Source organism: Myotis brandtii, unplaced genomic scaffold (assembly GCF_000412655.1).
Source record: "Myotis brandtii unplaced genomic scaffold, ASM41265v1 scaffold57, whole genome shotgun sequence".
Classification (NCBI taxonomy): Eukaryota; Metazoa; Chordata; class Mammalia; order Chiroptera; family Vespertilionidae; genus Myotis; species Myotis brandtii.
The window spans coordinates 1816732-1841393 of NW_005370133.1; the positions used below are offsets into that span (position 1 = coordinate 1816732).

A 24662-nucleotide genomic window follows, 5' to 3' on the forward strand; every position below is an offset into this window, starting at 1 on the left:
GGGAGAGAGGTTGGCTGTGGGAGCACACTGACCACCAGGGGGCAGCTCCTGCGTTAAGCGTCTGCTCCCTGATGGTCAGTGCATGTCATAGTGACTGGTCAACTGGTCACTCCAGTTGTTAAGTCGCTTAGGCTTTTATACATATAGATGTGTTTATGTTCTGTATGTATATCTGTGCTTTATATCACCAATACCAAGAGCCAATGTTTGCCTTGTTGAATAAGTGAATTATGCCTGCACTTATGTATTTATTCATTCGACCAAGTATTGGGTATACCTACATGTCAGGGGCCTGCATACATCTTCTCCAGCCCTCTTTCCCCTGCAAGGTAAGAACTGGTGCCCTGTCCGGCCAACATGGCTCAGTGGTTGAGCGTCGACCTATGAACCAGGAGGTCACGGTTTGATTCCCAGTCAGGGCATATCCCCTGGTTGCGGACCCAATCCCCAGTGTGAGGCATGCGGGAGGCAGCCGGTCAATGATTCTCTCTCATCATTGATGTTCCCATCTCTCTCTCTCCCTCTCCCTTCCTCTCTGAAATCAATACAAATATATTTAAAAAGGGGGGGGGGGAATGCATGCTGAGTTAAGGAATGTAACAGATTATTCCCACTACTGGCTTGTGAATCCTTGAGGTCAGAGACAATGGAGTATTCAACAGAGGCCACTTAGTCCAACGGCTGGGCCTTGGTTTGACCCGACTGTTAGACGGGCAGGGCCTTGGGAGCTCTCCAGCCAAACTCTTCACTTTTTGGATGAGAACCCGGATGCAGAGAGACCAGTGACTGGTCACACCACAAGTTAGTGGTCAGTTGGAACCAGGCCAGGCCTCAGGGCCCTCTGGCCCGGAGCCTGGCCCTCCCCACCCAGGGTGGCCTGAGTATAGGGGTGGATGTTGTCTATACACACAGCCATGTTGGCCCAACAGGGCCCGGGCCACAGCTGCAGGTGCGGCCACCCGGCCTTCACTCCCAGCCGGGCCAGGGAGGAGGCCCTCCCAGGAGGCCGCAGAGTGCTCCAGGTTGGGGACCCGTCTTAGATTCAGAACCGGGTGGCTGGAGGTCAGGGAGGCTGCTGTTGTTCATGCCCTGCCGCCTGGGAGACGCATCTGGCCCCAGCGGGAGGTCACTCTATGGCTCCTGTCCCAGGCACCTCACTCTCTGAAGATAAACCCAGGTCAGAGAGGCCTTCTGGGCTGATGGCTTAGCCAGGTTTTTTCCTCTCTTGGACCTCATTCTCCATTTATTTTTCTACTTGTTATTTCACACATTTAACAATATTTACCGAGTACTGTGTGGTGGGTCCTATGCAGGGCACTGACAACGCCACACTGGACAAAACAGTTAAAACCCCTGCCCTCTGGGGGCACCCATCTTACGTGTTAGCCCCTAACTAGGGTGGCTAGACAGGATGCACCCCAGGGCCACCCCCCTCAGTGAGCACAGCAGAGAACCCTTGGTCCTATTCAGACAGGAGGGTTGCAGTCTCTGCCCTTTTCTTTGATAAGCTGTGTGTCCTTGGGCATGTTAGTTAGACTCTCCGAGCTGTGTCTAATTCCTCACCTGTCAGCTGCGGGCAACAGACCTTTTCCCTAGGAGTGTTGTAGGTTCAGAGGAGATGACAAGTGGGGAAGTGTGTACACTTTCAAGTTCGTGCACACATTATCTTTTGCTGCCATTAGGATGCTTTATAGTTTACAGTGGATGCTGTGTCCACTAACTGATTTGAGCCTTAACTGCTCATAAGTGGAGCAGCTTATGAGGTAAGTGTAAGGATTAGGCCCATTTTACAGATGAGAAAGCTGAGGTTTGGAGAGATTAGGCACTGGATGAGGAGAGGTGTGATAGATGGAGTTGGCTGAGTTTTGCAGCCAGACAGAGCTGGGGCTTTGCTGCCCGGTTGATGTGTGACTTTCACTTATCTGTGCAATGGCTGAGATATGTTACCACCCAAGGTTGTCATGAATGTGAAATAGATTAGAGGGCTTAAGTGCCCGGCAGGTAGTATTTCATCCCTTTTCCTACCATGTTTGCCTGACTCAGCTGAGGGCGGGGGACTGGCGCCAGGACAGGTCTTTGGCCCCAACCAGGCTCCAGAGAGTGGTGAGCCCAGCCCCGTGGAGCTCCCTGTGCATGGGACCCTAGTGGCAGCCGGCCCCACATCACTGCAGGGTGCCACATCCAGAGCACCATGGACAGAGCCTCCTCCGCAGTGTGCGCTATGGCCACCCCGCATGGACACTTGGCGCTGGGTGGGCCCAACTGGCTCAGTGGGTGGCACGAAGGCCACTCCAGTCTGCCCTCTAAGCAAACTTCTTGCTGCAGGTTCACCTCACCTATGCCCTGCCCTGCCCACGGTTAGCTGCTGGTGTGGCCCCACACATACCCAATGCCTGTGTCATGTCTTCAGGGCTTGGAGAAGAGGGGAGTGGCAGAGGTGTGGCTGAGAAGTGACCAAGGCAGGAGAGGTGGGGCGCTGGAAGCCTTCTTACCTCCATTTTTTCTGAGTGTTGTCAAAGCTTTTCCCATTTTTCTCTGCCTTGAATCTATTAAACGAAAACCGTTCCCCCCATTTTACAGATAAGGAGAAAGAGGCTCAGAGAGGGTTGTGAACACAGCCTAGGTCACACAGCAATAGAACCTGGCTTGCCTGCCTCCAGGAGTAATGATCTTCGCCTGCCCTCACCTGCAAAGGATGCTGGGAGTGCAGAGAAGGATGAGGTCTCTTATTCGCTTCCTCTGCTGCGAGGCTCCTGGGCTGGCTCAGAGGAGGAGGGTCTGTGAGAAGTTTGGAAGAGCACTGGATGGGGAATCCCAGCTTTGGCTCCCGGCTGGGCCCTCCATCACACTGCCTGCTTCATGGCCTGTCTGTGGCTGGAGCAGCAAGCCTGCCTCCCCGTGGGCCACTCTGAGGGCTGCGTTGGGTTTGGGCTGAGAAGACACGTTGCCCAGAGACACACCATGTCCCCAGCGGGTGATGGGTGCTCACATGAGGCGCATCCGCAGGTCCCAGCTTGGCACCTCCTAACCCCTGGAGCGAAGTCCCCTCCACTTCCTCTTCTGTCCTCTGGGCCAGCCTCTGCCATCGGCCGCTCCTTTGTCTAGATAGGCAGGTCCACTGTGTGGACTGAACGGCTTCCGCACCAGCTGCAAACTGGTGACCCTGGGCAAGTGACAGCCTTCCTGCGGGAGATCTGGGGTGAGCTTTGCTCCCCATACCCCTTCCTCAAGGAGACCTTTGAGACTTGGTGGCTGGCGGCCATTTACAGAGCATGTGCCAAGCAGCCCTGCATTATCTCATTTAATCTGCACACAGTTCTGTGGGAGAGGGGCCATTATTGTCCCCATTTACGGAGGGGAAACTGAGGCCCAGATTGATGGAGTTACTGACCCTGGTGGCCCACCAGGAATGTGTCAGAACAGGGAGTTGAACCAGCCAGTGCCCAGACTCACAGCCAGGCCTCGAGTGACTGAGGTGGGAAGGGACTTTCAGGATCACCTAGTCAGCCCCTGTATCTGACAGTAGCGTCCCCAAAGCAGAAGCAGGCCTAGGATCAGTGACACTGTCCCCCCCACCCCCCAGTCCTCAGGGAGGAAGGGAAGGGGACTCCCCAGAGGTGACCCACTGGGGCCCTCTGAGGGCTGGTTCATTCCCATTGGCACTTGTGTGGCTGGGGGTCTGTTCTTGGAATCCAGCTGCAGAGCCTGGTTGGAGGAGCCTCGGGACCTGGTCTCTGCCTCTCGTCCCTGCCCGGTGGGTCATTTAAGGGATGGGAGGCCGGTCTCAGGAAAGCCAGGCTGCTTGGACCGGCGTGGCTGACTGTGTCTCCTGGGTGGCCAAGCAGAGGTACTCCCTCGGCGCACGGACCACATCAGGGCCTCAGGCGTCCAGGCGGGCAGGAGAGCTGAGGTCTCCCATCCTGCTCTGAGCGTCCACAACTCTGGCTCTTGTGAGAGATATGACAGCCGATCGGGTGTGGCTCAGTGGTTGAGCGGCGACCCAGAAACCAAGAGGTCACTGGTTTGATTCCCAGTCAGGACATATGTCCTGTGGGAGAGGGGCCCCTCTCCCAAGCCCGGGTTGTGGGCTTGATCCCCAGTAGGGGGCGTGCAGGAGGCAGCCGATCGATATTTCTCTCATCATTGATGTTTCTCTCTCTCTCTCCCTCTCCCTTCCTCTCTGAAATCAATAAAAGTATGTTTAAAAAAAGAGCTATGACAGTAAGCTGGGAGCCCTTCTGCTTGTGGACTATCACTCAGTCTTTCAACAAACACCCCAGGCATCTGCCCTCAGCTCCATGACCCTCAAAGTCAGTCCCTGCCCCAGAGAACAACCAGATGGGGTCTGTGTGGGGGCAGGAGAGCACTGCGGGTGCCCAGAGCACTATGGGAGCGTTGCTGGGGGAGCTAGCAGTCAGGAAAGCTTTCCGGAGGAGTCTCGGGGCCAGTGGGGACGAGCAGCAGGGAGGGGTGAGGCGGGTGAGGACTCTCCCTACCGAGAGCTGAGGAGGCCTGGTGAGCACGTGGGGGAGGCAGGGTGGGTGGGATGGACAGCTGGGGTTGGCAGAGCAGCTTATGCCAAGCTCCAAGTGTGTCCATGGGGCCCCGGGGGACCCGCAAGGAATTTGGCCCAAGGCAGGGCCCTCCGTCTCTCTCCCTGGCACGCAGTGGGTTTGCCCCCTCCCCCGCTAACAGCCTCTGTTCTCCTGTCCCTCCAGGACCCCAGAGCTGGTTGCCATCCCCACTTATGAGGAAGCCGTGCACTGCCCACTGGTTGAGGGCCCCCGGGCACCACCTGCGTACCCCACGGAGGAAGACCTGCCGTGCAGCGCCTCCGGGGCTGCCCTGCTTGGGGGCCAGCCCCCCTCGCCTCCGCCCAGCTACGAGAGCGTCATCCCTGCTGCTGCTGTCATCCCTGGAGGGACAATACCAGCTGGTTCAGACCACAGTGGGAGAAAGGGAAAGGCCCCTCGCAGGCCCTGAGTTCAGAGACAATGCATGAGCTGCTTCTAGTGTCTGGCACGGTGCCGGGCTCACAGCAGGCGCTCCATGGACACTTGCTTCTCAGTGCTGCTTTATTCATCTATTGCTGTGTAACAAGAGGCTTAAAGTAAATCCATTTCATTATCTCTCCCGACAATATGGGCTGCTTGGGCCCAGCTGGTGGTTCTTCTGCCCCATGTGATGTGTGTGGGGCTGTAGTCTCGGGGGCCTGGGCAGGCCAGAGCACCCAAGAGGGTGCACTCCTCCGGCTGGCAGGTAGAGCTGGGAGAGTTTATTGTGCAGATGAGAAAAGTGGGGCCCTGAGGCAGAGCCAGGACTGGCCAAGGTTACACTGAGTTTATAACCAAAAGAACATGGACTCTGCATTCAGACCACTGTGCTGGTTCCACCATGGACCAGCTGAGTGACCTTAGACAAGTGGTTTTTCCTCTTTCTGCCTCAGTGTGCTCATCCATAAAATGGGAATTGGGAAATATAGTGGCATCACCTTCTGCCTCAGAGAGCTCAGCTGAGAGGATTAAACCAGATGGTAGCGGCTGACATGAAAGCTCACACTGACGCTGCAGCTCAGTGCTAATGCATCTAATAGATGCAGATGTCTCAGCCCAGTGGCAGGTATCTGTGGTGTATGTAGTGATTGTCAGAGTTGTTCACAGAGGTAAGCCCCACCCACTCCATCAGAGGCAAATTCAGGTGCTGCTCCCATATCTCCTGTGACAGGGAGCTGGTTACCTCCCCTCTCTCTCTGTCCAGCTACAGCATTCATCCCTACATCTCTGTGCCACCCCATTCACAGACGAGAAGGCCAGCTTAGAGAGGTTAAGTAACCTTTCCAGGGTCACACAGCAAGCAGGGACTCCGAGTCCTGGGGCTCAGCTGCATATTCTCTGAGGGCAGACTGTATGCTGGGCAGCCCCCTGCCCTGGTTTTACATCCTCAAGCCTGCTCTGCTGCAGGTGGTGTTCCCATTTAACAGGCCTGGAAACTGAGCCTCAGGGAGGTAAAATCACAGAGAATAAAGGCAGAGCCAGACCTTGAGCTGCTCTCTCTCTCTCTCTCTCTCTCTCTCACATACACACACACCATATGCATCCCAAGGATATGGGTGGGGATTTATCTCTCTCTCTGAAATTCCTAAAGGGTTAATGGGATCCCAGCTGGGAAGCAGAGCCCAGCCTCCCTCCTACCCCAAAGTGAGGCCTCTCCCCCAGGCAGGTGAGTTAATGAGTTGCAGGTTGGCCAGGAGGCCCCTCCTTTGCCTGGTGGGAGCTGGAAGGGTGGAGGGCGGGGTGGGCTGGAAGACTGGAAAGCCCTTTTCTGCTTTTCTCTCTGTACCAACTCCTCTGTGAGAGGCCCCAGCAGGGGCGATGTCTTGCTCAAGGTCACCAGCACCTTGGAGGTTGAGTCAGAGCCATGGAGCCAGTCTTGTGTCAGGCAAGCCACCCGACCCTTCTGAGCTGCAGTGGCCTCGCTGTGAACTGGGGACCCTTGTGCTCCCTGGCAGGGCATGGGGTGGAGAAGCCCTGTGAGGCCGCGTCTGCCATTCCACAGCCCCCAGTAGGCACCAGTTTGCTTCCTGGTTTCTCTCCTCCTGGGCCCGTCTTCACCACTCCTGTTGGCGTCTTCACCACTCAGAGGCCACATCCGGTGCCTGCCACCAGGACTGGGATGTCAGGGACCCTCAGAGCTTAGGCCTGTCCCCCACGTTCCCTCAGCTTGCCCTTCGGGTTGGCGGGTGACCCTGACCCCTGCAGCTCTCCACCCCAAATCAGTCGGAAATTTCCCAGCTGTAAATTTCCACCCCCCGCCCCTCCTCCCCAGCAACTAATTACTTGTAAAAATTGTTCTCTGTAGCCTTGTCCCCCTAGGTTTCTGCTAGAGCCCGGCAGTCGCCCCTCACTGCCGCCATCTCTTCTTGCTTCTTCTGACCTGACCTCAAAACCAGAGGATCGTTGTGAAATCAAATTCTGGTCTGTCAGTCCGCTGCACACCCGGTTAGAGGCGCTCTGTTGACTCCTGAGAAAGACGTTGGAGACCTTAGCGTGACCCCCGGAGGTTCCAGCCTGTGCTTCCTCTCTAGCATCCCTCTCCCCCGGAACTGACGCCCATCCCTCCATTCCCAAATGCGAATCCAGAGCCTACCCTGTCCCAGCCCCCGAGGATACTACAGTGAACAAAGTCCCCATCTGGGCACTCGAATTCTAGGTGAGGGGAGACAGGCAAGACAAATAAGAGATGTATATGGTATGAATGATGGCAGTGAGTTCTATAGAGAACAGGGCAGCTGGGAGGACAGGGAGCACCTGGGGAGCTGGTGCTATCACCCCAGGGAAGACCTCACTGGGAAGCTGACATTTGGATGAAGACTTGAAGGAGGTGAGGGAGGGAGCCGTCACAGATCTGGAGGAAGAGCATTGCAGGCAGCAGGAACAGCAAGCGCCGTTTACCCTTCCCAGGGTGCCTGTGCGTTCCACGGAGAGCACGGAGCCAGAGTGGCTGGAGGGAGGGAGAGGTGGCAGAAGATGGGCTGGGCGACATGGGCCAATTGTCTAAGCTCTTCTAGGCCATTTGAGGTCTTTGGCTTTACACTGGTAAGACAGAAAGTCATTCCAGGGTTCTGAGCAGGAGTGACAAGGTCTGACCTGGCATTCGGATTGGAACGAGACTTCAGGGGGCACGGGTAAGAGCAGAGAGCACCTAGGGGGACAGAGATGCGGGGGCTCAGACCAGGCGATGAGCAGTAGTGCGGGGAGAGAAGTGATTGGATTCTTATACGTTGGAGGTAGAGCCAACAGGATGTAGGTGTGAGAGGGGAGGGGAGGCTGTAGCCAGGATATGTAGGCACTGGCCCGGAGAACAGGAGGAGGATGGAGTTGACCTGGGAGGAGTAGGTCTGGGGAGGGAGAGGAGGAGCCTGCAGTGTAGGGCAAGTGTGTGCATAGCATTTAGAGTTGTATCTCCAGTCCTGGTCAGTGCTTACTTGCCCTGGGCTTTTGCACATGCCGCTCTCTGTCTGAACTGCTTTTATTGCCCTGACAGAACTGCAGCTGACTCCTCAAGGATCCCTTGTGTGACTCACCCCAACCCCCAGTCAGTCTCTCTCTCTCTCTCTCTCTCTCTCTCTCTCTCTCTCTCTCTCCTTGGCGCACATGGCGGACCTCAAGCGTATCTCAGAGCCCTTACCATATTTTATCCCAGAAGGAAGGACGAGTGCCATCACTCGCTGAAACCCCGCGTGTGTCAGAGTGCCTCATACCTCTGAGTGTCCTGCACAGAGCAGGTGCTCAGCAAGAGACTGAGGGGGCTGGTTTGAATCCTGGCTCTACTATTGACAGGTTCTGAGACCTTGAGGCGCTCACCTTGCCTCCATGAACCTCAGTATCCGCATCTGTCAATGGGTGTGGTCTTTCCCCTCCCTGCTTCTGAGGATATTGTGAGGATCTTAAATTCCGACAGAAAGAAAACAGTGGTGAGCGCGCCCCCTGCTGGAAGAGGACAGACTCCTCAACCTCTCCTCCCCCACGTTGCAGGGAGGGAGGTAAAGGTCAGAGGCCACAGGGAGGGGAATGGGAACCAGGGGTAGGTAACCCAGCGCTGTCACAGCACCATGCACACCTGTTTGTCCCCATGTACCTCTCACATCGGCTCGGTGGAAGAGGTTAGATTAGACCATTTAGCTGAGCGCCTACTTGGCCCAGAGCTTCTTACTCCTCACATTTAATTTTTTTTTTTAAAGAGGAGATAAGAAGGAGAAAGGAGGCGGGGTCGTAGAGAGGAAAGGAAAGGTGGGGAGAGGAGGAGAGTGCTCTGGTGACGGGGAGGCCTCTCGGGAATGGTTAAGGACCGGATCCATCTATATTGGGGCTGGGGGTGTGGGTCCCGGTCTCTGCTCAGCCACAAACTCAGTTTGGGGAGATCGTGGCCAGTCCCTTCTCCTCCCCGGCCTCAGTTTCCTCGCCTGTGAAACGGGCATAATCACTCCTCTCCTGCTTCCCTCTCCGGGGCGGGTGGAAGGACAGGGGCATGACCCAAAGGGTGTGAAAGCACCTTGCCGAGCGCATGCTCCACCGCCACAAGGGGGCGCGAGAGGCTCCTGCTGGACCCGGACCACAGAGATCCGTTCCCATCGCCCCTGAAGCCGGGGCCGGAGAGCGCAGGCTGGGCCCCTCTGGACCTGGGGCGCTCGCTGCTTCCCTTCTCCGGTCCTGTCTGTGAGATCATGATAACAGTGTTTCCTAGGTGGGTCCTGCCCTACGGATAAGCACACATTTTCTCCTCCATTAGGTCCTGCACAATCAATACCACCCTCAGTCCTCACTCATGTGACAAAACTAAAGCCAAGCCAGGCCAGTGTGGCTCAGTGGCTGAGCACTGGCCCATGAACCAGGAGGTCACTGGTTCGATTCCAGTCAAGGCACATGCCTGGGTTGCAGACTCAATCCCCAGTATGGGGCATGTAGGAGACAGCCGATCAATGATGTTTCTATCTCTCTATTCCTCTCCCTTCCTCTCTCTCTAAAAATCAATAAAAACAGATATTTAAAAAACTAAAGCCAAGGGTGGAGCCACCATCTCGGGCAATCAGACCTGGACATGACCTGGCGGATCTCAGCCCTTCTCGGAGACCCTCAGCAACCTTTCCTGGGAGGCTCTCCTGAGCTCTGCGACAGGGGCCTCCTCTGCAAACTGCGGGGCGCACACCCGCTGGGATCTCAGAGCAGATGAAGGAGAAACCGCTGCTGGAAAAGGTGTGTGTGGGCAGAACAGCAGGCAGAGGGTCTGGTGTGAGTGTAGGTACGGCGTCTGGAAGCACAGCTCTTATTGGGGAGAAGGGGGACGGTGATGACAACAAGTAGAAAATCTCCAACCTACTAAGCCAGGACGCCAAATAGAAGCAACAATCCCACATTAGCAATCACACTCTGTACAAACGACAAGGTAACGTTTCCTTTTAGAGACACAGACAGTCCTCATTTTCCTACAATCCTGTAAGGGGATTTGGTTTTTCCCATCAGCCCCTCTCCAGAACTGGAATCCCACCATTACAATGTCCTTCTTAGAACTAAGGCATCTTCCTAGATTAGAAGGCAAGGGAATTGCTGTCAGTCATTCACACCCTACAAGGGCATGCAGGCACCTGAGCCTTTCTGGGAGCCGCTCACAGAGGAATCCGGGGAAGCCAGGCTAGCAGACAGCTCTGTCCTGGGAGATGCTGTAATTAGCCCCATTTTACAGAGGAGGAAAACTGAGGCACAGGGAAGTAACTTGATCAAAGTCACACTGGCCCAGGGTAGAGGACCCAGAACCCAAGCCCAGGCAATGTGCCTGCCCCCGGGGCCCGAACATTTAACCCTCCTGCTACAGTTAGGGAGTATCCCAGGGTGGCTTGGGGCATGGCTTCTGGATTCGAATGCCGGCTGTTGTGCCTTTTCTAGCCGTGTCACCCTGGCAAGTGACTAGTCTGTGCACCGGTGTCCTCATAAAGTCTGTGCCTCACGGGGTTCCCCTTCAGTGGGTACTATATAACATGGTTAGGACCGTGCCACGCACGCAGCCACCATCTGTAAATATGGGCTTCTGTTCCTGACCTCAGAGGGGCACATGACCTTGAAGAGTCCAGAATGCCTCCGGATTCTAAAATGCCAGCCTGTGGGATTCTGGAACCTCCCAGCGGCATTCTGATGTGTTTGGGCTGCGCACTGGACCCGCCTTCCCAGGACTGGACAGTGTGGGCCGCCTGTCCACCCAGCTCAGCCCCACGCAGGCAAATGAGGTGATGTCAAAGCCCTGGCCGGGGCCCAGCTCCTGGAACCACCCCTCTCCCTCCCGGCTTCTCCCTCACTCAGAGCCACACACACACTCCTGCTGGGCCCAGAGGGAAGGTGAAGGAGTGAAGGTGGTGGTGGTGCCGGGCCCATTGAAGCGTAGCTGTCGCCTGGAGAACTGTGGCCCAGGAGCTGCGGCGGGACCTGAGGGACCTGCCCCCTCTGCAGCCCTAAGTCCGGGTTTGCAGTGGTCCCGGAGCCTCATCCCTCCGGGTGTGAGGAGCGTGGGTGTCCACGCAGGACCTCGGGCACCCCTCGGCGGGCAGCGAACAGACCGCGGCCTGGCAGGGCGGCCATGGCAGACGAGAAGACCTTCCGCATCGGCTTCATTGTGCTGGGCCTCTTCCTGCTGGCCCTGGGCACGTTCCTCATGAGCCACGACCGGCCCCAGGTCTACGGCACCTTCTACGCCATGGGCAGCGTCATGGTGATCGGGGGCGTCATCTGGAGCATGTGCCAGTGCTACCCCAAGGTAGGCGGTGGTGGGGGCAGGTCAGCTGGGGCCAGGGGCCAGAGGGCACGGCTGAGCCTTTATCCCAGGCATAATGCCCATCTTTCAATCTTCTTTTCATACGCCCGCTGTGCACTCCCTTTCTCTCCACTCATCCATCATCTGTCCGTCCATCCATCCCTCTCTGATCATAAGGATTGATCAGAACTCCCCCTGGATCTGGAGCCCTGAACTAGGCCCATGAGGATATCCAGTGAAACCCAACACACAGTCATCCATGTGCTTGGAACCAAAGTCAATGAGCGATTGCCACCTGCCAGGCAGTCCTGCACTCACGGTGCAGCGCGGGCCTCCTGGGAGCCTTCTGTCCCTCTGTAGTTCCATTTTACAGTGCAGCCCAAGGCTCGGAAAGGCGAGGTCCCACCGCTCCTAAGTGTCACACTTTGGAGCTCAGATGCTCAGATGTGTGTGACCTACGGCTACCGCTGTGTCCCAGGGCTGCTAAGAGCGCTGGGGGTCCGCATAACCTGATGCCATGGGGAAGGGGAAGGAGTGAAGGTGGTGGTGGTGCTGGGCCCATTGAAGCGTAGCTGTCGCCTGGAGAACTGTGGCCCAGGAGCTGCGGCGGGACCTGAGGGACCTGCCCCCTCTGCAGCCCTAAGTCCGGGTTTGCAGTGATCCCGGAGCCTCATCCCTCCGGGTGTGAGGAGCGTGGGTGTCCACGCAGGATCGCGGGCACCCCTCCGCGGGCAGTGAACAGACCGCGGCCTGGCAGGGTGGCCATGGCAGACGAGAAGACCTTTAGTCACAGTGCCCTCCCAGCCTCGTGAGTGACTTAGTGACAGGGAGGGCATTGGTGTGGGAGTCCGGGTTCTAGTTCCAGCTCTGTCCCAAACTCTCTGTGTGACCTTTGTCATTTTCTTACATTTGCAGAATGGAGCCCCAAACTCCTATTCCTCCCAGTTCAGAGAGTTATTATGAACAGAGAAGAGATGGGATGTAGGAATGTTTTATAAACTGTAGGGCATTCTATTTAGGCGAACAGCTGCCACCCTTGCTGTTATTGCTCCTCCCAACAACCCTGTAGGGTGAGCATGTCAGGAGTTGTAAGCCTTTAGTGCTCAGAGAGGTTGTGCGGCTTTTCCGAGGTCACACAGCTGGTCAGACAGACCCAAGGAGACAAGAAGAGGAGCATGGATTCTAACTTGCTCTGCCTCTAACTGCTTGGGAGACTTTGGTCAAGCCCCTTCCCTCTGTGAGCCTCAGCTTCCTCATTTGTAAAATACATGAGTCCGGAATGGGGGTGGGGAAAGGGGTGCATCTAAGGGCCCCGCTGGTCCAGGCATCTAGGGCTCTAGGCCCCAGGCCGCCCCCACCACCTGCAGTCTCCTCCTCACCTCCCACTAGGGTGGCTGTGCTGGGGGGTGTCCAGGGAGGAGGCAGGAGGGAGGAGGCTCCTGGGGGACTGGGCCTGGCTCTCCCCAGCCCTGCCCCCTCCATGGCCAGCCCCAGGCTGTCAGAATGTTTGGTGCTGGGGCGGTCCTGGCTGGTTTGCAGTCATTTTCTCAGCAGTTTACAGTCAACTCGCCTTTGTCTGTGCAATGCCCTGAGCACAGGTCACCGGGAGAAGAGGGACTTGGGGCCCGAGCCACCTTCATAACCAGCTCCATCCTCCTGCTCCCCCCATGATGAGCTGGACCCTGGGGACAGCTGGGGCGCAGAGGGTAGTGTCCTTGCTGCCCTCTCCCCCTTTACCAGAGGTGGCTCTGGGGTGGTGGGCAGTGGCTGGTGGCAGCGGATGAGGGAGGGGGAGAGGGAATATTGCTGTGTATTAATGAGTAACTGTTGATAGGTCCACGTGTTCCTTGCTGTGGAGGCAGCAGTGTGGGGTGGAAACACGGTTTTGTGTCCAACAGGCCCAGATTCAAATCCCTCCTCCCTCCCCCCACTTCTGTGACCTTGTCAGAGGGAGTCTCCCTGCCTCCTGAGCCAAGTGGGAGGGACCGATGGGTCCTGTATGTGGGGGACCCAGCATCACACCTGCCACAGAGCTGGTTCCATGCATTATTCTCAGGATTGGCGTGTGTGGCCTTGGGCGGTCTCTGTGTGTGTGCAGGTGTGGGTTTGTGTGGGTGTTGGATCCGGCACATGAAGGGAGGGAGGGAGGGAAGTGTGATGTAAACCAGGCAGGCACACTAGGGGGGAGTGGAGCTGTCTCCAACACTGGCTCCTTGGTGCCTGAGCTGTCAAAACCCTCAACCAATGCTGGTGCCCATCCTCCCCTCAGGATCCTCCCTTGCCTGATAAATGGGAATTTCTAGATTAAAAGAAATATAAATATAAGGGACTTTGCTACCCCAATTAAGATATGGGGGTTAGAGGTAGCCAATACCAGCACGAATTAAGCTGTCCCTCTCTGTGAGGAGCTGGGGGACTCACAGGGAAGACAGTTTTCTGCCTGATGGGGAGGGGGTGGGCTTCCCAGAGAAGATGAGCTGGGCTTTGTGGGCTGAGTAGAAGTTCACCAGGCAGAGAAGATGGGAAAGACATTCCAGGCAGAAGGAACAATGTGATCAAATAATGGGGCTCAGCTCTGCAGGGCCCGCGATGCCACGCTAAGGAATGTGGACCTTGCCCTTCAGTTGATGGGACAAGGGAGGGCCAGGATCAGCTTTGTAGTTGAGAAAGCTATTAGGCTGCCATGGGGCGGAGGAAGGTCCAGGGACAGCCACTCTTTAGGAAGGGTAAAGGGCGCTGCTATTTATGAACCTGGTCCAATACAGGGGGTCTCATCAAATGTTTGTTGAAAAAATTTTCAGTTGAGGAGAGCAGGACTCAGAAGGTAACTTCATCTTCAGTTGCATCCAACTATTATTTACGGAGCAGCTACTATGTGTCAGGCATTGTGCTAGGGGTTCCTTATGTATTATCTCAAGGAATCCTCACAGCAACCCCAGGAGACAAGCATTGCTAGTCATATTTTTTAAAACTGTGATAAAATGCACAACATAAAATTTACCATCTTAACCATTTTAAAGTGTTAATTACACTTACATTGTTGTGCAATAGCTCTCCAGAACTCTTCATCTTACACAACTTCTCTTTACCCGTTAAACAATGACGCCTCGTCCCCCTCCTGTCCGTCTGCAGCAACCACCATTCTACTCTCTGTCTCTGCGACTCTGACTACTCTAGATTCCTCATATAAGTGGAGTCATACAGAACTTATCTTTTTTGTGATTGGCTTATTTCTTCGTGTTTTATCCATGCTGTTGCAGAACTTCATGCCTTCTTAAGCAGTGTTCCCTTCTTAAGGCATGGATAAACCACACTTTATTTATCCATTCCTCTGTGTAGGGACACTTGGGTTGCTTTCACCTCCTGACTACTATGAAGAATGCAGCAAATATCTCCTCGAGGCTAGCCCCATTTTACAGGGGAAGACAGAGAGGCTTTGGGTGGGCAGATGACCTGCCCAAAGGAGGAGTCTCACCCAGTGTCCCCAAAGGCAGGCTCCTTCTGCCTCATTGCACTGCCTTCTTTATGACCTACTCCCCTCCGCCACCCCGTGCCACCCCATGGGCCGCACTTGCAGAGACCTCTTGATCCCTGAAAGTTCAGGGACAGGGACTGGTGGGCACAACCCCAGTCATTTGTCCCCCATCATAGCCTCTTGTGTCAAGAAACATGTTCCACTCATTTGCCAGATATGGACCAAGTACCAGGCACATTCTGGGCACTGGATGAGGACCTGGTAAATGACAAGATGTGAGCAACTCTAGGGCAGGGACGTTTGTCCCATTCACTCCCTGCTGACCCCTCGGGCCTACAAGAGCGCTTGGCACACGGCAGGTGCTCAATACTTGTTTGTTGGGTGAATGTAGAGCCAGGTGGGAGCAGGAGCCCAGGTTTCCATCCACCCACTGGTGCTGGCCCTGAGCAGACCCCTCTCCTGTGGAAAGGGGAAGCCCTCCCTGGTGGGCCTCTCTCCCCAGGCATGTGGGGAGGTTAGGCTGTGCTCTGGGGGGAGCAGCGGCCAAGGGCATGGGTGGGCAGCTGCAGAGAAGCCGTCTCCCCTTTGCCCTGCAGATCGCCTTTGTCCCTGCTGACTCTGAATTCCAAGGCGTCCTGTCCCCAAAGCCGCTGGGCTTGCTGGAGAATGGACTCACTGCAGAGATGAAGAGGTAGGTGCTGGGCCCTCTGTGCTTGGGAGGGGGGAGGAGGGAGGAGCAGTGACCCCCTCAGTGAGGCAGTGAGCAAGTCTCCCCTTAGGGAGGAGAGTGAGGGAGTGGGGTGGAGGGTGGACAGTGTCTCCTCCCTGGGCTCCAGGCCTTCCCACTCTACCAAGAGCAGACTGTTAGAACCCCGACCCCCCTTGCTCCAGGCTCTGGCCAGGCCTTCCCACTCTACCAAGAGCAGACTGTTAGAAATCATGGATTGTTCTGAACTCTCAATTCCGTGAGGCAAGCATTATCATTCCGATGAGGAAACGGAGGGTCAGGACTTTATCCTGTCTTTCAGTGAACTAGTGGCAGACCAAAATCAAAGTCAGGTTTGACCCTAAGTCCCAAAGAGCTGTGACCACGACGACAGTAAACAAGGGGCATGAGGATGGCCGGCACAGCCCAGGGCTCTGCCACTGTCCGCCATGTGACTTTGGGAAAGTGGCGTGCCTCTCTTTGCCCCTCTATAAAATGGGGATATTAATGGTACCTTCTTCCAGGGGGGTCCGTGAGATAATAATATAAGCAAAGTGCTAAGAACAGAACCTGGTGCATGGTAGGCCCTTGGTAAGTGTTTGTCATCATTAGTAAGAAGAGCCTCCTTTGTATCACAGGTGAATCAGACATTTTGCCCCATTTCCTCCTTCAGTCCTCACAGGAACCCTGTGATGGGGAGCAGAGGGGTGTCCAGCCTTTCATACAGACGTGGAAACTGAGGCTCAATAAGTGTAAACACAAGCCTCAAACCCACAGGCAGTCGGTGACAGATCACACCAGCCCTGCTTTTGTCTCTGAAGGCGGCAAGCCGTGGCTCACAAGGACATGGCAGGGAGCACGTCAGCCTGGGAGAGACGGGCCCCCGGAGGCTGTAACTCCATGCTCAGGAGGCCTGGCAGATCCAGGGTCCGGCTGGGCTCTTGAACGCTCCCTGCTTTTTGGCTCACCAGGACCTGGCAGGGAGCACGTCAGCCTGGGAGAGACGGGGGATCGGTTGCCCCTTCCGGCCCCCGGAGGCTGTAACTCTGTGCTCAGGAGGCCTGGCAGGTCCAGGGTCCGGCTGGGCTCTTGAACGCTCCCTGCTTTGCTGGGGGAAGGAAGTCCTGGTGGCATTTTATGTTCTGACACAGAGCGACCAAATGTTCTGGGGAATGAGATGACAGACCCGGGGTGGGCATGGGGCCAGCCTCAGGACCGGTCGCGTGGGGAGAGCCGCTGTGATAGACCCCGGGCTCGTGCTGCCCTGAGTTCCGGGCTCCTTCCCGTCACTTCTCAGCCGTGGGACCCTGGCAAGGGACCTAGTCTGTGCGTTTCACTTTCTGGAGGGACTGTAAGGAGCAGTAGGAAACGTGATGTCTGAGCCCCAGCACCAAGCCCGCTAGTCTCCGTGCCTCAGTTTCCCTCAGTACCTCCCAGAGTTAGGGAGAGGATCGGATGAGCTGCCTGACAGAGCCCGGCAGACAGAGAGCAGCTCAGTACTGCTGCTATGTCCTCATTGGAAAAATGAGAATGATTATTCTGCTTAAAGGTGTTCAGAATAATCGTTCTCATTTTTCCAGTGAGGACACAGCATAGGCTGTTGAACCCAGTCACCTCAGTCCACGAGACTGGTCTTCCTTTTGCGGTTGCTCCTGGGGGTTAAGTTTGGAGACTCGGAGTGAAAGGAACACCGGGCTGAGGGGCCGAGCTCTGCCACCTCCCTGCCGTGCTGGGCCTCAGACTCCCCATCCATGCACGAGGCACATGATGACCCCGAGGGCCTCTTGGAGATCAGGGAGGACCGGGTGGCCAGAGCAGGTGGGCCAGGGGACAGCTCTGATATCTGCCGAATGAATCCTTGCCCACCTGCCTGTTCTCTCTCCTGCCGCCTGCCGTGCCCCAACTAGCCCCCAGCCCCCCTACGTCAGGCTGTGGGACGAAGCCGCCTATGACCAGAGCCTGCCCGACTTCAGCCACATCCGGATGAAGGTCCTGGGCTACAGCGAGGATCCCCGCCCCCTGCTGGCCCCTGAGCTGGGGCGGCAGCAGCTGGAAGCTGGTGACAGAGGGGAAGGTGGCCCTCGAGATGCTCAGGCCTGGATGGAGGCTGCTGTGGTCGTCCACAGGGGCTCGGATGAGGACGAGGGAGAAAGAAACCCAGCTCAGAGCAGTCCCCGGTGAGTGTGCAGAGCGCAGGAGTGGGAATGCTGCCCACTTCCGGGGTGAGGAGGGGGATGTGGGCCATGAGGGGTGGTTGGGTACATATGGGAGTTGAGAGGGCAGTGGGGGTGGGGCACTCAGAGGACGGCAGGTGTAGCAGATGCATGAATCTGGGCTTAGACCAGCCTGGGTTCAAATCCCAGCAGCACTGCTGTATACCCTTGGCAAGTTTCCCACCCTCCCAAGCCTCAGTTTCCCCACTTGGGAATAATCCCTCCCACCTCTGAGGGGTGTTGTGGAGATGGAACAGTGCACTTAAGGGTCAGCATACCATAGACCTCTGCACTGAATGCTTGTCCTGTGTGGTGGGGGGCATGGAGCCAGAGGACCTGAGTTCAAATCCAGACCCTGCCCCTGATATGCTCGTGACCTCGGGCAGGTCACTCCCCACCCCACCCCGCCCCTGGGTGTTTATGAATTGGGTTCCTTTTTCATCCATGTATTTACTCCTCCTACCACTGTTCCTGGGCACCTGCTCCCTGCCAGGCCTGATGGCCCCCACCCTGCAGGAGCTCTTGGTCCAATGGGGGAGGCAGGTGAGGGAGCAGAGGGTGACACCTAGTGAGCTGGGGCTGAGGGCCCAGAGGAGAACCCTGAGTGATTGGAGAAGTGGAGAAATGACCCTGGTTTGGATAACATGATAATGGCTTATTTCTTGAGCACCTACTAGGTGCCAGGCATTGTGCAAAGTGCTTTGAACACACGATCTGCTGTAAACCTCAGAGACTCCAGAGGAGTGAATACCTTACAGGGGAGGAAACTGAGGCCCCACCAGGGGGGCTCACCCGCCCTGGCTTGCAGCCAGTGGCGGAGGCTTAGACCCAGGTAATCTGACTCAAGCTACCCTTGCTCTCTCTGGCTTTGTCCCTGCAGCGCCCCAGTCTCTCCCCAGGGTCCTGCACCTTTGGCTTCCTTCCAAGATGAAATGGATGTGGGCTCCAGTGAGGGCGGCAGCCCCAACCCGTCTCCGCCTGAGGGGGAGGAGCCTGGCCCCCCGCCAGGGGAGCCCTGGGCCTGCAGGTGCCAGCTGGACCGCTTTCATGACTTCGCTCTGATCGATGCCCCCACGTCGGAGGACACACCTCCAGCGGGACAGTGGCGGGACGCAGCCCTCCCCAGCTACTGGCAGCGGTCCCCGAGGACGAAGGAGGAGGACGAGGCTTCCGACTCAGGTGCAGAGGAGCCGGAGCAGGAGGAGGAGGACTTGTACTATGGGCTGCCGGACAGCCCTGGGGACCCCCTCCCGGACAAGGAACTGGGCTTTGAGCCCGATGCCCAGGGCTTAGATGGAACTGCCCCTGGGTGCTAGCCTGGCACAGCCACTAGCCCTGTGTGACTTCACAGGGCCTCTATTTCCCTCTCTGCAAAAGGGGGTTGTCTGGAGGTTCAGATGAGACAGTGGGTCCTGGAGCACCTGGAGGACTGTAAAGGACGCAGGAAGGGGCGATGGTTTTTGATGGATCATGGCCACTCCATTGTCATTTTGGGGGGTTAGAGCTTTGAGGGTGAATGTGATTCACTTAGAAGATCTGCAGCAGCTGGGGCCTCGGAGCCTTCTCTGCCTCCCCCCAGAGCTGCCTCTGAACAGGCGCCCCCTTGGGGCTACGCTGGCTCTCTGATCCCCCCGTGAAGGCCTCTCAGGGTGCCCGTTCCTGCTGAGTCTTTAGTCTGCCCGGTGTGCCGCGTGATCCGCCTTCACCCAGGGCTAACCCCGTGTCCCCCCACATCCCTCCTGTGGCTCCTGTTTTATGGGATCCAAAACCTTCCATGGCTGACCTCTGCTGACCTCCCAACTTACTCCCCCACCAGCCCATGCCACACCCTCTGCTCCTCAACCCCAAGGCCGTGTCCTACCACACACACGCGCGCACACACACACACACACACGCACACACATGTACACACATGTGCGCTGCTACCCATGCCCTTCCCACACCACCTCTCTGCCAGGGAGCCCTTTGACCCCTCGTCTGCCTGGCAAACTTGTGCTCACCCTTCAAACCCTCGCACAGATATCCCTCCTCTGAAAGCCTTTCCTGCTGTCCCCGTCTCCGGGGACAGCGTAGTCCTGGCTCCTTCGCGCTGCCTTCGGGTCTTGTACGCTCATCACCGGACCATAGCTGCTCGAGGCCAGTGCCCTTGCTTGACTCACATGGTACCTCCTGTGCCGAGTCAGTGCTCACGGAGGGGTAGGAACTGACCAGAGCCCAGGAAGCTTTGCAGAGAACGTCCTCTCCCCGACTTCCCTAACTCTTAGACTCCCCGCCCCTTTACTCTCTGGCACTCAAACTTCCAAATGGCCTGCACAGGAGTCACAGAGCCAGGCAAAAAGCCCCCTGAGTAACCTGTGCCCTGCAGAATACATATGTATCAGTTTAGGACTGTGGGTTGAAATGAAACTTCCTGGCTTAATCCAATTTGATTCAGGTGGCATTTACTGAGCATCTACTATGTGCCAGACACTAAGCCAAGATCTTTACGGAGAAAGAGACATAAACTGATAGCAGTTCTTGCCCTCAAAGGACTCACAATCTAGTGAGCTTGATTCTTATAAGTTAGAGACAGAGTGCAGAGCAGGGGCCGAGGTGGGAGCAGAGAAATTAAAACATTGGCACAGCAGAGTGACCTGGGGCCAGTGAGCCTGCAGCAAGTAGCTCAGCCTGCTTCAGCAGCCCCTGAAGATGCCACTGTTTTATAGCAGCAGCATGGCAGCAGGCAGAGCAATGCTATTAGCACGCGAGCTCGGCCACGCCCCCCAGTGTCCCCGCACAGGGACCCTGAGATGCTTCAGAGGAAGGGGCAGTGGCACTACCTCAAACCAGGCCCACGGACTTAGAGCTTGCACTCGGGCCTCCTGGGCCGGGGAGACCTCCTCCTGGGCTGGGGAGACCTCCTCCTGGGCCGGGGAGACCTCCTCCTGGGCTGGGGAGACCTCCTCCTGGGCTGGGCCTCTGCGTCAGGGCTGGGGGACCCACAGTGGGAAAGGGATGCCCTCTGTGCTGGGTCAGAAGGGCACAGCCCCTTCTACCCCCCCCTTCTTTCTGGATCATTCTACCTCCAGTATAAAAGCCTGGGCAGTGAAAGGCATATTGGGCACATCCCTGTGCCATAGGGTGCTCCCAGCCATGACCCGGGCCGACTGGGCGAGGTGGAGTGTGTTTCTGTGCTCTGTTTACTACGGTGGGGAGGGTGACCTGCACCAGCACGGATGGCTAAAATAAAACTGTTTGCAACATTTAAAAGGGTCACATTCTTTTATGTAAAACCACCCATTCCCCTCTGGCCAGGATAAATGAGGCATCGTGCCTGGCGGGCACCGTGGGCGCCCTCTGGAAAGTGCACACCAGACACAGCGGGGTGGCCATGTGGGACGCTGTGTGCTGTGGAACTCGCGTGGCCCGTGTCCCTGAGTCACCACAGGGGGCGGGCATTCGCCAGGCCTTACCAGAGAGCCAAGAGCCTCTCCTGTGAGGCGACCAGCAGACAGACGCCAACCCCATCCTAGGAAGTGGCGCCGAGGGCGTGGGGCAGCGGAGAGAGATGGCAAGACTTGGGTTTGGGCTGCAGTCCCGGCTCCCCCACCACCTTGCTGTGCGATGGGGAGGCACCATGCCTGGTCTGCCCAGGATAGTCCTGTGATGCCCGCGTAGTTATTAGCGGGGCACCCTCACTCTTACCCCATCTGGACGATCCGCTCCACCTTCACCCGACTCTGTGACCTCGGGCAAGTCGGCCGCCTTTGTGGGCCTTCGTTTCCTCATGTGCACAGGGCGGGCGTGGGCCCTGTCTTTGACCTTGGCAGGGGTTCGGCGGTGGGGGTGTCTGATGGAACCCATCTGCCAATGCCTGCAGGAGCCCACCATGAGCTCTCCTGTGGCTAATAGTTGGGTTGAGACTCAGTGCAGTGAGGACACCCCCTGGGGGCCTCTCTGTGGGAGGGTGTGAGGAGGGACGTGTGGGATTTGGGCTGGTGCAGGTGATCGGGGGTGTGAGGAAGTGGGGCTCTGCTCCGGACCGGGTACTGACGGGAAGCAGGGCTAGTTCTGTGGTGCGGCACCCGATGCATCTCCTCTCGAAGGGGGAGGACCAGCCGGAGCCGAAGCTGTAAGTGGCGTGGGAGCAGCGGCTCCTCCAGCCAGGACTGGGGATGTGCGGTCACTGCTGTGGCTGTGACGACGCTCATGCTGCCTGTGCTGGGCCGCAGCTGCCGAGTGGCCTTGACCATCACGGTCCCAGAGTGGCCTTGTCTGAAGCTGACGTTCTGTGAACTTGCTCACGGTCAGCAGAGCAGCAAGGCCTCTCCGAGGGCCGGCTCCTGGCTGCCAGGCTGCTCATCCGGCCTCTCTGCTGGGCGGGTCCTCCTGGGGGGGGGGGGGGGGGGGGAGTGTATTAGGAGGCGGGGAGTCAACTGTGCTGTGCATTTTTAATTTGAAAAGACGGGTCAGCAGCTTTTGAAAGCTTGAAGAGCAGGGGTACAGGGGGCTCTGCTCCGCTCTCTCTGACCATCTCAAGCTCTGAGGCCCATGTATTCCGCCTGAGATCCCACCCCTGTGCCTGCTCCCTTGGCCTTGCTGCCTTCCAGTCCCTCTAGCTGGAGGATTAATAGGGGTGAGGGGGGTGGGGGAAAGGGAGGTCTTCCTGCACGTCCCCAGGTGGGCGGGGCGCAGCAGGGCTGGAGGGGCAGTCTCAGTGAACCCCGGATTCCAGCTTTCAGCCCCAGGCTCCAGGTTTGTGTACCATGGCAGGAATTCCTGCTCTTTTCACCCTCCGGTGAGGTCAGAGAGACTTTGGAAGTTTCCACTCTGGGAGGAAAAGGCCCTGGAGACATGGAGGGGTGGCCCCTGCCCTTAACTGGGCAAGAGAGTGGTCCTGGGGCCGGAGCTTGGGTTCCCGCCGACTGCTTGCCACGACCTTGGGCATGCCACAGCCCTTCTGGACCCGTCCCTGTCCCTGTCCCTGTCCCTGTCCTCTGCGATTAGGTGGAGGTGGACGAGATTCCACTTCTCCTGGCTGAAGCACGGTGCCAGGCAGCCCGAGAGAAGACAGGTTTCTATAACACAGTTCTGAGGGAGGGAGGGAGGGAGGGAGGGAGGAGAGAGAGGAGGGGGCGGGGCTCACACAGGAAAAGGATTGCAGCCACATAAAAGATCTGTGACCCCATAAAAGAAACAAAAGAGCCCTGGCCAGATGGCTTAGTTGGTTGGAGCCTCTTTCCAGACACCAAAAGGTTGCCGGTTCGATCCCCAGTCAAGGCATGCACAGGAGGCAACCGATGTTTCTCTCTCTCCTCTGATTTTTCTTTCTCTAAAATCAGTAAGAAAACATATCCTTGGGTAAGGATTAAAACAAACAAACAAAAAACAAACAAAAAAACAAATGAAAACATGGTCAACCTCAGATATAATCAAAGGAATGCAAATTAAAACCAGAAACCAGGTTTCACCCATGGCACTGTGGCCACACTTTATAAAGATGACAATAACAGGTGGCAGAGTGGGGAGGAGCAGGGTTCTGTCTTACATTGCTTTTGGGAACAGAAATGATCCAAGTGTTGGGGGGTAATAGGGCAGCGTGTGGTTAGTGCCCCCACAAGTAGAAACTTCTCTAAGGAAACAATCAGCCAAGATGTACCTCCAGAAGGCGTTTACTGTGGCCTTGTTCACGATGGTTCAACCATAGGGATAATCCAAACAGCCGGCAACACGAGATTGACTAACGAACGCCCCTGCTATGCCAGGGAACGGTGTACGGCCATTAAAATGATGACTCTCCTCATTTCTTGATGTGGGAAGATGTTGATGATATGTAATTAATAAAAAGAGAGGTTATAAAGTAGGATGCAGCAAACACTATTAATTCCCTCATTCCTTGATGATGACGTGCCCACTCCCAGGTGGTAAATTAGGATTGGCCCGAAGCCAGTCACCCCAACCCTGCTCGCCGAGGCCAGTCTGGCCAGTGAGACCTGAAGAGAAATTTGATGGGGTCACTTCTGAAGAAAAAAGCAGAAGTGATTAGTTTTGCTGGCCTTGCGTACAGACTCGGTGGCTGCAGCTGTCTGGGAACCTTGAGGAAAATGCCAAGAGTTTCGCACAGATTTTGGGCCTGTGAACTCATGAACCAAAGTCAGCCAACACTGGTCTTCTAGCTCCGTCAGAAAGTTTAGCCCCTGTTTGTTTACATTCAGAAAATAAAAATGATTCTGCTTCTTCTTTTTTTTTAATAAGCAAAATATTGGGCGCCAGGAAGTAGCTCCCTGCACTCAGGGAGCCTGAGGGAAGCCCTTGGCCACCTGTGGGCAGGCGGGAGCACAGACTCAGACAGCGACGGAGACTGGGCTTGACCCACCCAGGTCCCCTCCAAACAGTGTGATTCCAACTGAGGAAGGAGGCGGGCAGACATCCGAGGGAAACTTGGAAACTTGAGACTTTGCTAGAAGAGGGGCTTTGCTGCGAAGTCCCAGGAGCCGCCGTGAGGGGCTGGGGCTCCCCCTCCACAGTCCTCTCCCTCCCACCCACTCCCACAGCCCGAAGGCTCTGCCTCTGAGAAAGTTTAGCCCCTGTTTGTTTAAGCGACTCCCAGCCAATAGAGAATATGATCCCATGCATAGATATAAATACAAAAACATACAGAGATAGCTCTGGGTGATGGGATTCTTTATAAAATTCCTACATGTAAATAATAATCAGAAAATAACTTATTTACATTCAGAAAACAAAAATGATTCTGCTTCTATATTTTTTTTAATAAGCAAAATATTGGGTGCCAGGAAGTAGCTCCCTGCACTCAGGGAGCCGGAGGGAAGCCCTTGGCCACCTGTGGGCAGGCGGGAGCACAGACTCAGACAGCGACGGAGACTGGGCTTGACCCACCCAGGTCCCCTCCAAACAGTGTGATTCCAACTGAGGAAGGAGGCAGGCAGACATCCCAGGGAAACTCGGAAACTCGAGGCTTTGCTAGAAG

The 24662-nt window shown here is 56.4% G+C and overlaps 2 protein-coding genes across 2 annotated transcripts in view; both read left to right on the plus strand.

Annotated features, from left to right (window-relative positions):
* The window catches only part of TMEM61 (transmembrane protein 61), a 10878-nt gene extending 5736 nt beyond the window's left edge, over positions 1–5142 (plus strand). Inside the window, exon 3 of the mRNA XM_014549755.1 lies at positions 4719–5142. Within this exon, the coding sequence (XP_014405241.1) occupies positions 4719–4983 (265 nt within the window). The 3' untranslated portion in view covers positions 4984–5142. The remainder of the gene's footprint in view (positions 1–4718) is intronic.
* A 5717-nt stretch (positions 5143–10859) lies between these two features.
* BSND (barttin CLCNK-type chloride channel accessory beta subunit) lies at positions 10860–20947 on the plus strand. The gene is made up of 4 exons (XM_005878672.2): positions 10860–11301; positions 15370–15464; positions 17387–17656; positions 18573–20947. The coding sequence occupies exons 1-4, from the start codon at positions 11125–11127 to the stop codon at positions 19006–19008; spliced, it is 978 nt and encodes a 325-aa protein (XP_005878734.1). The 5' UTR covers positions 10860–11124; the 3' UTR covers positions 19009–20947.
* Positions 20948–24662: the final 3715 nt, after the last annotated feature.